At 40.3% G+C, this 15,977-nt stretch overlaps 1 protein-coding gene across 3 annotated transcripts in view; it reads left to right on the forward strand.

The window, feature by feature from the left end:
* Positions 1-13,109: 13,109 nt before the first annotated feature.
* Positions 13,110-15,977, forward strand: part of ANKRD50 (ankyrin repeat domain containing 50) — a 33,085-nt gene continuing 30,217 nt past the window's right edge. Inside the window, exons 1-2 of one of the 3 annotated variants that reach the window (XM_058721433.1) lie at positions 13,110-13,345; positions 14,853-15,799. In XM_058721433.1, the coding sequence (XP_058577416.1) occupies positions 15,288-15,799 (512 nt within the window). In that variant the 5' untranslated portion in view covers positions 13,110-13,345; positions 14,853-15,287. Of the gene's footprint in view, positions 13,346-13,373; positions 13,392-14,852; positions 15,800-15,977 lie in introns of those variants that run through there. The other 2 variants (XM_058721432.1, XM_058721434.1) reach the window with 2 other exon arrangements.

A 15,977-nucleotide genomic window follows, 5' to 3' on the forward strand; every position in this document is an offset into this window, starting at 1 on the left:
CTCACCTTCCACACTTTACTTAGAGATCTCCTCAACTCAATACCCAAGTTTATGATTTACAAATTTCTGCTTTCTATATAACAGCAGGAAACAACTTTTATTTTTATTTTTTGTAACGTTTATTTATTTTTGAGACAGAGAGAGATAGAGCATGAACTGGGGAGGGACAGAGAGAGAGGGAGACACAGAATCGGAAGCAGGCTCCAGGCTCTGAGCCATCAGCCCAGAGCCTAACGCGGGGCTCAAACTCAGGGACTGCGAGATCGTGACCTGAGCTGAAGTCAGACACTTAACTGACTAAGCCACCCAGGCGCCCCAACTTTTTTTTTTTAATGTTTATTCATTTTTGAAAGAGAGAGAGAGTGTGAGCAGGGGAGGGACAGAAGATCCAAAGTGGGCTCTCAGCTGACAGCAGAGAGCCTGATTTCGGGCTCAAACTCATGAACCGTGAGATCATGACCTGAACTGAAGTCAGGGCTCAACAGACTGAGCCACCCAGGTGCCCCAGAGAACAACTTTTCTAAACTTCCCACTACTATGTAGCAAGGATCTCTCTCCACTGTTCAGTAGCAAGTTCCTCAGTTCTTGCTAAGCCCTCACCAGCAGCATTTTTAGTGTCCATATTTCTACTAACGGTCTTCTCAAAGCAGTCTAGGCTTTTTCTATCATGTTCCTCAACCTCGGTTCATTACCTGATTCCAAAATCCCTTCTACATTTGTGAGTATTTGCCCTAGGGGCACCATAGGTACCAAAACCTGCACTGGTTTTCTCTTGCTACAAAATTATCACAAATTTAGCAGCTTGAAACAATATACACTTAATATGTCACAGAAGAATATGACACAGAATATGTCACTTCATATGGCACTTGAGAAGTCCAGGCAGCGTTGAGTGAGTTTCAAGTATTTAAAGCTTAAATAAAGGTGTCAACTGGCTGCATTTTCATCTGGAATTCAAGTTCTTCTTCCAGGTTCATTCTTTCTATCAGCAGAATTTTTTTTCCTTGCAGCCGTAGGACTAAGAGCCACCATCCAGTCCTTGCGCGTTGCTCCCTCCCTCCGTCTTCAAAGTCCACAATCCTTCTCGCACTTCAGATCTCTTTGTATCCAAAAGAAAAAAGATTTTACCTGAAAATCATCACTTATAGTTGGGTTTAGTCCAACTGTGAGGCTTGAACTATAGATTTTTCATTTCTATTTAGCATGTCATTTGTGGACTTTGGTTTTAATATGAACTCCCCACCATGAACTTTTCATTTATTTTTGCTGCCGTGGTCTGAGAGTATATCTTGATTAAGGTATTTTCCTCTTTCCAGCTTCTACCTCTTGTTATCAAACGGCAGCACCCTGTTCCTCTCAAATTGCAGGAACCATATGAGAGTTTCCTTTATGTAACCTGTGTACCTAATCTGAAAGTCTTGCTTTTATCTTATCAATTACAGATTATAGGCTGAAATGCCAGGCACTTACTTATGTGACATTTTAAAATTCTTCTGCAAGCAAATAGTAGATGTATATTAATACAAGTAATAAAATATTCTTTATTTTAATTGGGATTTAGCCAAATTAAACTACCATGTGTTATAATACTTGTTCATATCACACAGATTGTATTAAATACAAACTATGTCTTCAGAATATATTACTAATGTTAGTTATTACATGGGAAGTTATTTTTGAGACGTGTTCATGTTGATATAAACCCCAACATGCACTAGTTAATTTTTTAATTATTAACTAAAATTATGCAAAAACTCTACTTCACTTCCCTGTTTAGAGAAGATCCTTCAACCACCAGTAACTAAAGAAGATAAAAACAGATTGCTTTTAACCTCCTTAAATTAAAAGAATTTAATTGCAGATAGAGTGACAAGTTGATTAAAATCAGAAGATTTTTAAAGAACTAGAAAACAGAATATTGTCTTTTGTTATGTATTAATTTATATAAGTAATAATTTCATTCAAAGTGAAGTAAATTATCAGTCACTACTCAACTATGATGTAAGTTTTTTGTGCCTTAACTCTTCAAAGTCCTGTTAAGTAAAAACATAATTTTTGACACAGGATATATAAAACTGAGAAAAATGTCAGTGCAGATGGCTGTATTTTTTCTTTAACCTTTCACAAATCCTTTTGACTGTATTCTTGTTTATTCATGTTAAGTTGCACATTGAATTTAGGGAGAGCTATTTATTTTTTAAATGTTTATTTATTTTTGAAACACTGCGAGAGACAGAGCGCAAGCTGTGGAGGGGCAGAGAGAGGGAGACAGAATCTGAAGTGGGCTCCAGGCTCTGGGCTGTCAGCATAGAGCCCAACGCGGGGCTCAAACTCCTGAACCATGAGATCATGACCTGAGCGGAAGTTGGATGCTTAACCGACTGAGCCACTCAGGTACTCCAAGGGAGAGCTATTTAAATCAGGGACTCTTAACCTGAACTCCCATCACATAGAAGGGCATTATTGCTTTAAAATTAACACAGACTTTGCATACATTTGCCTTTTTTTTTTTTTCCTGGTGGAGAGTTAAATTATTTGTCAAATTCTCAAGTTTTCTATTTGTAGTACTTAAAAATCATAGCGATAATATTCACCTATCAAAAGGTGAAGTCTGTCTGTTTTTCCACCCCTTGAAACTGGTCTGTCCTCGGAATTGCTTTGACCTATAAAACATGGCAGAAGTGACATAGTGTGAGTTCCAGACAAAGGCCTCAAGGGACTCTCCAGATACTGCCTTAGCTCTCATGGAACTCTGAGACCACCTTGCTGTGAAAAAGCCATCAGAAGAAGGCCCAGCCACCTCATTCTTTGCAGCCGACCCAGCTGGTGACCCAAACATGGGAGTGAAGCCAGCTGAATACAACTATATGAGGGTTCCTAGGTAAGACCAGCAGAACCACCTAGTCAAGCCACAAAATGTGAAAAATAATAATTCAGTGTTGTTTTAAACCACCAAACTTTAGGTTATGGTATGTGATGTAACAACAGATAACTGATTCACCAAAAATCTAATATGCCTCAAAAAGCTGGATTAGAAGCAGAAAGTAAGTTTACTTTCAAATACTTTTTCCTTTGCTACTTTTGACAAATGTGTCAAAAAAGGAGACTGTCAATGTTTTAATGGTATCTTTCTTCCAATCTCAAAAGGAGGCAATATTGATTTTCAGAAAAAAAGTATTATTTTACAAGGTTTTTGTAATTTTAAAAATACTTTTGTAATAATTTTATTAAATAAAAATGATATATAAATGTTTTTTTTGTTTTTTGTTTTTTTTGGTTTTTTGTTTGTTTGAGGTGTCAACATTTCCAGGATCATTTTGTCAATACAAGAGCTCATGGGCCTAAATCCGTATTCAATTTCTCTGGGTTAGGCAGCCGTTTTGCAGGTAATATTGGCTCTGCCCTATTATTCTTCTGAATTTTCCTTTCCCTTGATTTTTCCTCATTGGCTTGGAGAATTAAGGAATCCTTTGGGGTAAAATTGATCTATACCATTGTAGGAAATAGAGCCCAAATCTGGGAAATCGTGTGCTGTATATAGCACAAGAATTCTCTATCTTAGCAGACTACAAACCAGGATGCAACTATTGCTCTTAGACTGGCAGTTACTTTCTTTAGCTGCCTTGTAAGCTTATCTCCTTATTTCTCTTCATCCCCCTTGAAATACTGTCAGTGCAATTTCCTGACCCTCTCTATGCAAAAATGTATAATTTCCAATTTGAGCTTTTCAAAGCTATCATGGGGAAGGAGTCTCCCTCCAAGAAATCGATCATTTTATGTTCACTAAGTCTTGCCTCAAAAGTGGTTATGTATCTATATCACCTATTCTATATCTTCTTTGCCCTGTTTACTTCCAGTCTGAATGCATATGATATGAATTTAAATGTGGTCTAATCTAAGCAGAAGGTGATCGCAATTCAGTTGTCACTTATGATTTAAAGATACATGGTGTTGATTTTCAGCCCATGATTTATTCAACTGTTATGTGACATTAAAATACATAGCTTAGTTTTGCACACACATTTTCATTAAAATGTTTTTTAATCCTTCAGTTAACTTAACACCTGGTCTTCTATTAGATTTTCATTGTCAATGACTTTATTGATTTATTATTGTGTGACAGAAGTTTGATAATTTTAAGACAAATTTAAATAAAAACGTCCCCCTAAAGTTTAGAATGTTAAACAAAACAGAACTACTTGGTGAATATCAAGTTGAGGGAAAATAATCTGACACCAATAAAATAAAATAAATCATTGACTTTCTCATAAGGCTTTCTCCCCAGGATTTAGAAGGAATTTTAACATTTTATTCTAAACTTCTAGTCCTTCTATCAATTTTCTTTGTAGGTGACACTTTTTCCTCAGTATGCATTGCATGATGAGCCATTTTAATAATGATATGCATATCCTGAAATAACGTATTTCCATACCCTTCTGAAATTCTTTCTTTGACAATCTCCAGCCCTGGTTTGCCTTCCTCCTTTACCTTCTCTATTTTTGTCGCTGGGACGCTGAGCATTCCTAAAGAAAGTCACAAAATTATTCAATCCTGCTTTGTCTTCCTAATGAACTTTCTGTATTTCTTCCTACAGTGGAACCCTGATTTTTTCGGGTAGCAATGTGTCTAGCTAATATAATCTATTTCCTAGCTTACCTTGTGCAGTTCTGGTAAATTAGATGTGTGCTGAGAATTACTGGAAAACTTTTACTTTTCTGTGTACCCCCTATTCTCTTCCTCCTTATCTTCTTCCTGTCTCCAAGATAGAAGAAAGACATGAGGTGAACATGAAAAGCTAGAGGTAGAATGCCATGTTGAGACCATGTAGGGGGACCAACTGGTTTACTTGAGACTAAGGAGTTTTCTTAGATGTGTAACTCTCAGTTTTAAAGCCAGAACATTTTGGTCATCCTGCTATGATGTGACCATGAAAATGTCACACGCACTTAGGATAGCAAAAGAGAAAGAAGAGAAAGATAGAAGGGTGATTCCTGATGGCACTCTAAATCTACTGTATAAGCCACGCCATCCATCCAGGCTTCTATTACACAAGAGAAATAAGCCCTTATGTGTCCAACCATTGGATGTGGGTTTTGTTACAGAAGCTCAAATACGATCTCTAACTGCACTAGCTCCTTGATGCACTCTGGTTTACATGAAGCACATGACAGTCTATCTGAATGGTGTCATCTGCAGTGGGCAGCACACAGCCTATGCAGCACCAAAATTACACTTTTTTAAAGTTGCAAACCTCCTAATGTTCCAAGATGATTCTCCCTTGCAGATGATGCTGTTTCTCAAATACCTTCCCTCTCAAAATTTCCCAAACTATATTCCCTTTTTTTCTTCCATGTGATCTCTTAGAAAAAAGAATTATTTCTCCTTTTCAGAGTGTACCTCTCCAAATGTGACATTGGTAGCTTTCCTTCCCATCTCTTCTGGGGTCTTAATTTATCTGATTTGATTGAAAATATTTAGTTTTATATTTCTGTGATTGCAACAATAAATTTGATGAAACACTCACATAAAGACATGATCCTTGGGTAAACTAGTTTACCTCCATGTTAAATACTCCAGTGAAAAAAATGAAATTTGAAGGGGTATTTGAGTGGCTCAGTTGGTTAAGCATCCCACTTCAGCTCAGGTCATGATCTCATGGTTTGTGGGTTCAAGCCCTGTGATGTCAGCACAGAGCCTAGAGCCTGCTTCAGATTCTGTGTCTCCCTCTCTCTGCCCCTCACTCACTTGTGTGCTGTCTCTCTCTCTCAAAAAGTAAATAAATATTTTAAAAAATTATTTCAAAAAATGAAATTTGGAATAAGTTATCAATGAGCTAGTTCACCTGAATCATCCAAAATTTAGATCTATATTTTTTGTATATGTTTCTTAATAATACGTTCTTAGCAAATATAGAATCCTCTATGAAAAAAGAAACAAATTAAACAAAAGCCCTTATTTAAAGTTAAAGCTAAACAAAAAAACTTTTTTCCTTTTAAATTTTGAATTAGCTACAAACACTCAGAATTTAAATCAACATTATTGCAATAACGTACTTCATATTTAAATTTTCCCTGCCTTTCCCAACATACCATCCTAGTGGAAAGTAAAACTTTAGAGGTAAATTGAGAGGGCATCTTCTAAATCTCATTTCTTATGAAGTATTATGCTAGAACCTGATGTTTTTATATATTTGGAAATGTCATATGGCTATCCGATAGGCTAGAGTCAGAGACATTCTTATTGAATGGAAGTTTCTAATGTGATAAGAAATATGCAATGGAGAGAAAAGACACTTGTAAATAAATATAAATTATCATTCGGTCCAATGATCTTAAAAGTTTACTTAACTTCTGTCTCATTTTTCTAATTAGTTCTCAAATGGACGGTGAATACACCACAGAAAAGTAGGATGGTATAAATGAAAGTGTGTTGTTTCAGTTCCCCAGAGTTATTTAAATTGCCCGAGAGACTAGATGAAGAGAGGGACAGGAGAAATCATATGCAGTATTTGTGGAATACTAGATTCATTTCTATCATATAGTGTTTTACTTATTGATCATTATATAACAAACCACTCCAGAATTTAGATGTGTAAAATAGCAATCAGGTTGATACCTCTTATAGTCTGCAGTTCCACTGGGCTCAGCTGGATAAATCTTGCAATGGGCGTACACAGGGTCCTTCATGAGTCATAGTAAACGACGGCTGTGGCTAGAGTCATCAGAAGGCCCAAGCAGGATGATGGGCTGGCTGGGCCTCTCTGATTCTCCAGAGGATCTCAAGGCCTTTCCATGTTGCCTCCTGGTGTGGTATCTCCACATGGTCTCTTCAGCAGGGGAGCCAGACTTTTTGAATGGCGGTTCCCAAAGGTGACCATTCCAAGGCACGACACAGAAGCTGCCAGTCCGCTTCACATCTAGGTCAGCAGAGGGTATAGTGTCACTACTGCTTCATTACATTGGTTAATGCAAGTCACGGGCCAAACCAGATACAATGTGAGGCAACTACTTAAGGGTGGAGAGTCCAGTAAGCATGGTTCCTTGAGGGCATTTTTGGAGGCTACCTAGGATATGTATCATGAATAGCTAAAAGGAAAGCATAAAAATGTTGCTTCCTTTTTCCGGTGTGGAAATCTATAGATGTGTCTTTTAGAAAATAGTCTTGGGGTGGTAGTTTCTAGTTTACCAATCATCTCTGACAGGATGTTGTGTTTCAAAAGACTTGTTATTTGGGTGCTCTTCAACCAATTCAGTTCTAGACTTGGGATGTTGGTCACGTTTTTCCATCAGATGAATTTTCAAAAATAGAGGAGGCTTATTCAAAATTAAGTGAAAATAAAAGGAATGATCTAAAGGAATGATCATATATTAGGCTAAACTGAAGTGTGCTAATAAGAAATATGGGCATGTAGATAAAACTGACTAGTAAGGAAATTATGAGTTACCTCATGGAGGTCATTTACCATCTAGCCTAATGGAGAAAAAAACAAAACAAACTTTCTGGGTAATTAACCACCCTGCCACAGGCCTCTTGACACTACTATTTTACACGACTCTCCCTGCCTCCACCACTACAGCAAAATATAAATGAGTTCCCTGCAGCTTGTGTGGGATGAGAAGTGTGGGATTCACAGGAGCCTTTGTGACCTTAGGAAAATGTTTTCTAGGATGAGTTACTCCCACAGACTCTTCCTTCAGCTTATTTTTATGCTTTCTAGTATTAGTCCTCCAAATTGATACAACCTACCTCTCAAAGGTTGCTGATGCCAAAGTAAACTGGTGTAGCAAATAACAGAGTCTTGGAAAAAGGCAAAATAAGGTATGGTTTCTAGAAAAGTGGAGAGATTAAGGACAATAAATAAAATAATATCTCTCATTTACCTGGGGACCTATCAAGTTGACAAATTGTGTGCACCAAATGAAGACATTAATTCTCATATTTCACTGAAATTTTATCAAAGAATTCATAGTACATAGACATAATAAAATTAGGGAGGTCCATCTTGACCAATGGCATTTTGCATTATTTCAAAATTATTATATGTAATTATTGCTATTTTCACATACGACACAAAAGTCGGGAATATAACTTATTACTAAGTCAGTTTCAGCTGTTTCAGATATTTAAAATGTGGTTCAGAGAATACACAAATGACCTTTATCAGGATAAGAGATTTGATAAAAGGGTGATAGTGACTTTGTGGTTGGACCTAGGCATTTAAACTATGTATAAGCCTTTAAAATTAAAGGTAGGAAAAAGCAGTTATGAGAATCCAAGGGAGGAACATATTTTAGAAGATTATAGTTTGTTTCTTTAAGCTCCTTGCTGTCTTTGGGAGGTGGACAAGGGTATGAACTTCAGATTCATACTATCACGTGTACTATAGGTATAATCTTAGGGTCTACCGAGAGTTTTCTGTTCTATCTAGGAGCCTGTAGGATAAGGTAGAGCATTGTAGCCAGCTACTCAGTAACCACAGCTAATGAGTTTTTACTCCAGTTAGCTTGTAAATCTGCAAAATATATCTTATTTTGGAGTTTGTTTAATCGCTTGAAGGAAAGGACTATACCTTACAAATCTTACAAGCAAAAACTATTTTTAGGCTTGTTTTCCACAACAGAAACAAATACAGCTGGCAACAGTAATTTTAAAACGTAAAGCTTAAATAAGCATTCTTTTAAAGAGTATTTAAGCAGACAGCCCCAGCTGGATATTCCTATCATTATGCTTACTATGTCAAAGACTTCTATAGTCCAAGGCCACATCAGGTCCATTTTAAGTAACGTAACTTGTGCATATTTGTGTAAACAAAGCACTGTTATTAGCAGTACTATTAAAATAGTCTGGGTGAGGTTTGGTAGACCTTCATATTTATTTGCAACTTCTGCTACGGTCTTGTTTCATAGTGCGTGAGATACATTATTAGCAGTGGACAGAGTTCTTTAAATTTGTGGTAAAATTTGGAAGACTGCCAGCAATAACTCTTTTCCGGACTCTTTCCTGATGCAACGGAACTAACCCCTTCCTTTCAAGGATAGTGTGCAGGATACCAGATGGGGGAAAAAAATAGTTTGATATGGGAGGCTAGGTACAGCCAACTCTCGGTCTTTGTAATAGACAAACTTTCAAGCTTGCTGATCCTACCAGGCATTTTGGTACACCAGTCAGATGTGCTCTGGCCTGCTGCGGCTGCTGCTTTGACATGCATGAACTCACCAGGCTGCCACTTGTGAGAATCAGTGGTAAATATGGAAAACTAAGGGTAAGGTAGAGCTGAAATATGTGAAATAGAGACTGAGTTACTCTGTAGTACGGCATATAGCAAATAAGCTCAATGTTTGGGGCAGTAAACAGAGTTCTTTAAATTTGTGGCATTGTCTGAAGATCGCCAGCGATGTTTATTTAAAGAATTACTTTGTCAACAAATCTGAATGACCTACATTAGTTAAACTAGAGGACTAAAACTAATCCTTTGAATATTCATAGCATTTCATTTAAAATCATCATAACTCTAAAATTAAAATATTAGACTTTTGCAACTTCTAGATACTGTTAATTATTGAAAACAAAAGTTGCAAATAGGAGGATGTTGAAATATACTTCTACCAATCAAAGAAGGAACCGAAGAGCACAGAGGTGTCTGGGTGGCTCAGTCAGTTAAGCATCCGACTTCCGGCTCAGGTCATGATCTCACAGTTCTTGGAGATCTCCAAGTCCCACATCAGGCTCTGTGCTGACAGCTCAGAGCCTGGAGTCTGCTTCAGATTCTGTGTCTCCCTCTCTCTGCCCCTCCCCTGCTCTGGCTCTGTCTCTCAAAAATGAGTAAATATGGGGCGCCTGGGTGGCTCAGTCGGTTAAGCATCCGACTTCGGCTCAGGTCATGATCTCACAGTTCGTGAGTTCGAGCCCCGCGTCGGGCTCTGTGCTCACAGCTCGGAGCCTGGAGCCTGCTTCACATTCTGTGTCTCCCTCTCTCTCTGCCCCTTCCCTGCTCATGCTGTGTCTCTCTCTGTCTCAAAAATAAATTAACATTAAAAAAAATTTTTAAAAATAAAAATAAAAAAATAAAACAAAAATGAGTAAATGTTAAAAAAAAAAAAAAAGAGAGAGAGAGAGAGAGACAGATTACAGATATTATCAAAGACCCAGTTTCCAAATTTATAATTGTGCTTTGGAACACCTCAATCAACTTGTGAGGAGAATATTTTCATAGACCTTCTGTTTTTGACTGAATAAAATTCTATTTTGTATCCAGTGGATCAAAACTGAGAAGACCTTGGGGCACCCCGGAGGGCTCAGTCAGGTAAGTATCCCACTCTTGATTTGGGCCCAGGTCGTGATCTCTCAGTTCATGAGATTGAGGCAGAATTGGGCTCCATGCTGATAGCACAGAGACTGCTTGGGATTCTCTCTCTCCCTCTCTCTCTGCCCCTCCCCCGGGCACGTGTGCACACACACTCTCTCTCTCTCTCTCTCAAAACAAGTAAATCAAAATAAATAAATCAAAAAATGAGAAGACCTATAATTTCGCAGTATCTAAATTTAGTTGAAACTATCAAAATACACATAAAGAGAATGTACATGATGAGCTTTGTCTTATAAAAATGTTTGTGGAATGATGTTACTTTGAGTGAGGTTAAAAAGAGAACACACCTGTGAAAAGATTTGGGTTGAAAACTTTGCACATTTCATAAAGATTTTTAAATTGAGAATATATTTTATTTATTAGAGTTTGCTTTGAACTTACTAGGTACCTCAGCACTTACAGAGAAAATTAAAAAAAAAAAGTCATTGGGGTGCCTGGGTAGCTCAGTTGGTTAAGTGTCCAACACTTGCTTTGGTTCAGGTCATGATCTCTCAGTTTGTGAGATCAAGCTCCAGGTCAGCCTCTGCACTGACAAATCCCAAATCCTGCTTGGGATTCTCTGACACATGTTAGATATATACATGTACACATGTCTAATATATGTCTAAATACATGTCTAATATACATGCATATGTGTTTTTTTCCCCGAAAAAGGGAGATTTCAGGATTTTGGTGAGAGAGATTTGAAGGCAGAAATATGGTCTAGAGGAGGTGGAAGAAACAGAAAACATCATTGCTTCATATCAAAAATTGGGGAGATAAATGGATATTCTGAAAAGAAAGGAAGGCTAAAGTAAACCCAAGTTTCCTTTGCCCTTCAACAACACCCCCAGACTTTAAGAAACTGTGTTCATCCTGCCACAATTGTGTATAACCTACCACTAAGCACAGCATAATGCCAGGTACATTGGAATGCTATAAATAAGTAATTGTCAGAATGAAAGAACAGACAGGCTTCACATGTAGGGAACCTTGCTAAGTGCTGGGAATGCAAGGCTGTGTAGGGCAAAGACCCTGTTCTTCAGAAATGTTTCTATTAGGAAAAGCCAAAGCCATAAAAGTGTAAGGTGAAATAAACTTTAAAGCAAAAAAATTCTAAATGAGTCTGAAGGTTAATTAAAGCTCAGTTATCGCTGATGCTATTTCAACCAGCATTCTGAGATGGTTAGCTATCATAAAAAAAATAGGCCCACTAAACTAAGTTTCTGTAACTTCTCTCTCTATTGGGCAGAAATTATTTTAATTATTGTATTAGCAAATAGCTTAATGGAAATGATAGTTTAATGTACATACTTATTTAAATTTTTTCTCTAAACATATAATATTACAGCCATGAAATGTCATTGAAGGAGTCAATGACTATAAAGCTGCATGGCAAACAAGCTAAGTGGTAATTAAAATTGCTTAAGCAAATGTAAATCAAACTTGTAGTTTTTTAAAAAAATCAATTTTAATCTAATTCTGGAGAATTTATATCTTCTGCCTTTTTTGCTTGTGTTTTGGAAAAGAATCTCAGAAGTCACAAAAGAATGAACTAAATGTTAAGATAAACAAGCTTCAAATGCCATGGATAGGCTAGTAATAAACAGAACGGAAGGGTAAGCACAAGTACAATCTATTTGGTTATACGCTTTTCTAGTTAAGTGGGATAGCTGTACTTGGCAATTCCAGAAAAACCAGATGGGAGGCTGGTTTAACATTTGGGAAATAAACATTGAAATTAATGGAGAACGGGAGATGGAGAACTCATGGGTTTAGCATAAATAATAAAATAATAAAGATAGCACATTTTCTACTCTGTCAGATGACAGTACATTTACCTTCCCAGCAGAAACCTGGAATCTAAATAACCCAGGTCCAAGTGAGTGCAAACAACTGGCCTGTCTTGTTCAACAGTAACTGCCTGTAGTCAGGCCCTCTAGGACAGTTTATCTGATTCTACAGTCTGACCTCGACCATGGACTCTTTCCCTTAGAGTGGCCTCTGCGGGTCATCCAAGTGTCCAGAAGGGCAGGAGCCTGAGACCGATTCATGACTGCTTTCAACCTCCACCTGGTGGAGGCCACGTCCTTTTCATGAGGCCGATGGGAATGTCGCGCTACAGCCCCACTATTTTTTATTCTTACAATATTCTTCCCAGTCCTTTCCTTGCTTCTCTCAGCCTGAGACTGAGAAAGTAAAAGTATCACCGGAATTTAATGGATTGAAAGGGAACCCAAACGACTGAAGAATAGGACGGGTCTGGAGTTGTCTTTGGAACAAGGGGGTTAAGAAGGCGGCAAGGGGCAACTCTCCCAGCTCAACTGCCCTTCGTAGGAGCGGATATGGCCCCCAAAGCCAGCGAGTCCTCGGCCTAAAAGACAAAGAAAGGCTCGGGGCCGAGTGGTGACGGGGTGGGTGGGGGCAGCGACTCGCGTGAGCTCGGGGACGTGAGAACGCAGCCCCCGCCCATTTCTCCTCCCCCCACAAAGGCGGGGCCCGAAAGCCACCCCCAGTAAGGTTCCCCCGCGAGGCGGGCAGCGGGTCCAGGCGCCCGCACACGCCCAGGCACCGGCGGCGATGGGCCGGCGCGCAGGGGGAGGGGAGGAGTAAGGGGAGGAGCCGGCGGGCGAAGAAAGGCCGAGCGGTCGGGTGGGGGCGGGGCCTGGGCTGGAGGGCGGGGCCACGGAGTGGGGCGGGGCGGAGCCGGCCGAGTCCCGGGCTGCCTGAGACAGTCACTGCCCTGACGGCGGCGGCGGCGGCGGTTGGCTGGTGGGGGTTGGGAGGAGCACCACCGAGGCTGCTGGGGCAGCTGGAACTGGCAGTTGCCGGGGGTCAACAGGAGGATCCGGAGCTGAGAGCGTGCCCCAGGCCGGGAGGAGGAGGAGGCTGCAGTTGGAGTCCCGAGAGCGCTGGCGGCCGCGGATTCTCAGAGGAGCAAGTGTCTGAGGCTTAGAGTCCGCAGCGGCGGCGGCGGCCACGGCGGCGGCTGGGGCCGAGGTAACCGAGGGGCGGCGTCGGCGCTAGAAGCGAGGCCCCTTCTCAGGTCGGAAGCTCGGGGGCTGTGGCTGGGCTCGAGGCTGACTCACCCACCCACCCTTTCCAGTCCCCGTCCCCTTCGTTCCGCCGTGGGTCCGGTGGGGGCGGGAACGGCGCGAGGGGTGGGGGCGCAGAACTGGGAGCCGACTGGAAGGCGACCCCTCATCTGGGATTGGCAAGGGCGTCGGGCACCCCCTCCCCCTCCAAAAGACACACCCCAAAATCTCGGGGCGGGGCGTTGGGGCGTTCCCAGCCTTCTGGAAGGGAAGACCTCGGTGTAGAGGCTGCACCTCCGTCCGTGGCCTCTCCGAGGTGGCCCCCCTGTGGCTCCTTGATGCTGCTCAAACCGAAGGTGGTTCCCGTCTCTGGGAATCCCGGAGTTCCTTTTGTCTATCAGCTGAAACTAGAGGCCGGAACTGTAGGCAAACACCCACCAGCCCTGAAGCATTCTACTCCTTATCCCTTTTCTGTCTCGGAAGGAATTCTCCCCGGCAGCCTTTTCTCCGGCCACAGTAGTAGATTCCATTCCTCACCCCCATCCGAAACATTTATCTTTGGCGCAGAGGAAGGAAGGATTCACGTTGTACTTGTATTTGGCTTTATCATTCGTGTTAAGATTATTCCCATCCTCCCCCTCTATTTTTTTTTAACCCATTCCCATCCAGCCGCAACCATAGTAATCATCCCCTGGATTTTGCAAACTATCAACAAAGAAGTGTGACTAGTCGAGTAAACAGAGTCCTTGACTGGCTGGACTGTGCAATTTAATAGAGCTTCCTTTAACTGGCGCTGTTCTACCAAGCTTGTCGGAAAGACCTTTTTGGCTAGAGTTAAGGATGTTACTGTGTGTGCATAAAGCCTTTTTTAAAAATCCAGGGTAACTGGATTAAAATGTAGCTGCTTGGGAAGCATAACCGTAGAGAAAGTAAAATACAGAAAGGAAAGTGGAATTATGATTCTGGGGGTAATTGTCCAACTTTTTTAAAGTGCCGAAGATGAAGTATATGGATTTTCTTAAAGTATATGGGTTTTTGAGATTATTTTAACTGGCAAATTATATCCTTTTGTAAGCTTTTAAGTAAGTAAGCTCTTAACATATAATATTATGCCCTAAGATATTTTTGTTTTATTTGAGTTACTTGTAGAAATTGTTGATTTCCCAGATATCTTAAAGCTAGGAACCTGTGAACAGGTTCATTAAGAATCAGCTCTCCAAAAAAATGGCATTTTATCAGTACTTTGGATTAAGGATGTGTTAACAGTGGCCTGTCCTTTCTGCCACATAAAAGACCCTAATCTAAAACAGTTCCCTCCCTGGCAGTTGCCCAGATGCCTGAAAATGGCAAGGTCTAGTACTTTGAGTGACTATCCTTCAACAAGAAATACAGAGCTACCTATCAACTGTATACGTGGGATCGCTTTGATGGCATTTACTGTAATGGACATCTTTTCTGCATCTAATTTTCAGATACAGAATTAACACTTGGAATCTGGAGAAGCATTTTGTACACATTGAAAGATTGGGCATTATCTTTAGTTTTCCAGATGTATTGTCTCATCTGCACACTTGAAACATCCACAATCACATAAACTCCAGATATAACCATGGAGTTATGTGACCCATCAAGATTTAGGAAAAGTATTGCCACGCTTTGGAACCAGGCAATTTTCCACCAGTTCAACAATTAAACTAATATATTTTCTGCTGATAATCAAGAGTAAAGAGCTAAATAAAGTCATGCACATTCGATTGGCAAATGGCATCTCTGGCTGTTGAGTTTTACTGTAACTCATTACTGTATCATTCAGAGTCAACTTAATATGCAAGTTATGTCCTAATGGATGTAAAGACCTGTGTTGACGTATCCAGGATCTAGCGAATGTTGAAGATAAGAAACCTATTATGACTAATCCTTGGGAAGAGAAAGTCTGCAAAATGGCTCAAACGAGTTTACTGCAGGGGAAGCAGTTTTACTGTAGGGAGTGGGTTTTCCACAAGCTTCAGCATTGCCTCCAGGAGAAAACTAACTGCTGCAATAGTGCTGTCAACACACCATCCCTTGTAATGAATTCTGGGAATAATACTAGTGTTGTCTCTGGAAAAGGAGCTGCCTGGGGTGTGTTGTTGGTAGGAGGGCCTGGCAGTGGCAAGACAGCCCTATGTACTGAGCTGTTGTGGCCAAGTTCACCTACGAGCTTGCAGAGAGGTTTACATCGCCAGGCTTTGGCCTTTCATTTCTGCAAAGCCCAGGACTCTGATACTTTGTGTGTTGGAGGGTTTATTAGAGGTCTAGTTGCCCAGATCTGCCGCAGTGGACTACTCCAAGGATATGAGGATAAGCTAAGGGATCCAGCAGTCCAAAGCCTGTTACAGCCTGGAGAATGTGAAAGGAACCCAGCTGAAGCATTTAAAAGGTAACAATAAGAATGCCATGATTCTGGTTTCTAAGCAAAAATTAACGTGTTTTCTAGGTTTTTTGTTTGTTTGTTTTCGTTTTTTGTCTGTTTAAATTTTGTGGGGTACCTGTACTACTGTGCATTTGGGGATAATCTGTAGTTGTAAATACACGTGTTACTTTGAGTATCGAAAACA

This window comes from Neofelis nebulosa, chromosome 3 (assembly GCF_028018385.1).
Source record: "Neofelis nebulosa isolate mNeoNeb1 chromosome 3, mNeoNeb1.pri, whole genome shotgun sequence".
In the NCBI taxonomy this organism is placed as follows: domain Eukaryota; kingdom Metazoa; phylum Chordata; class Mammalia; order Carnivora; family Felidae; genus Neofelis; species Neofelis nebulosa.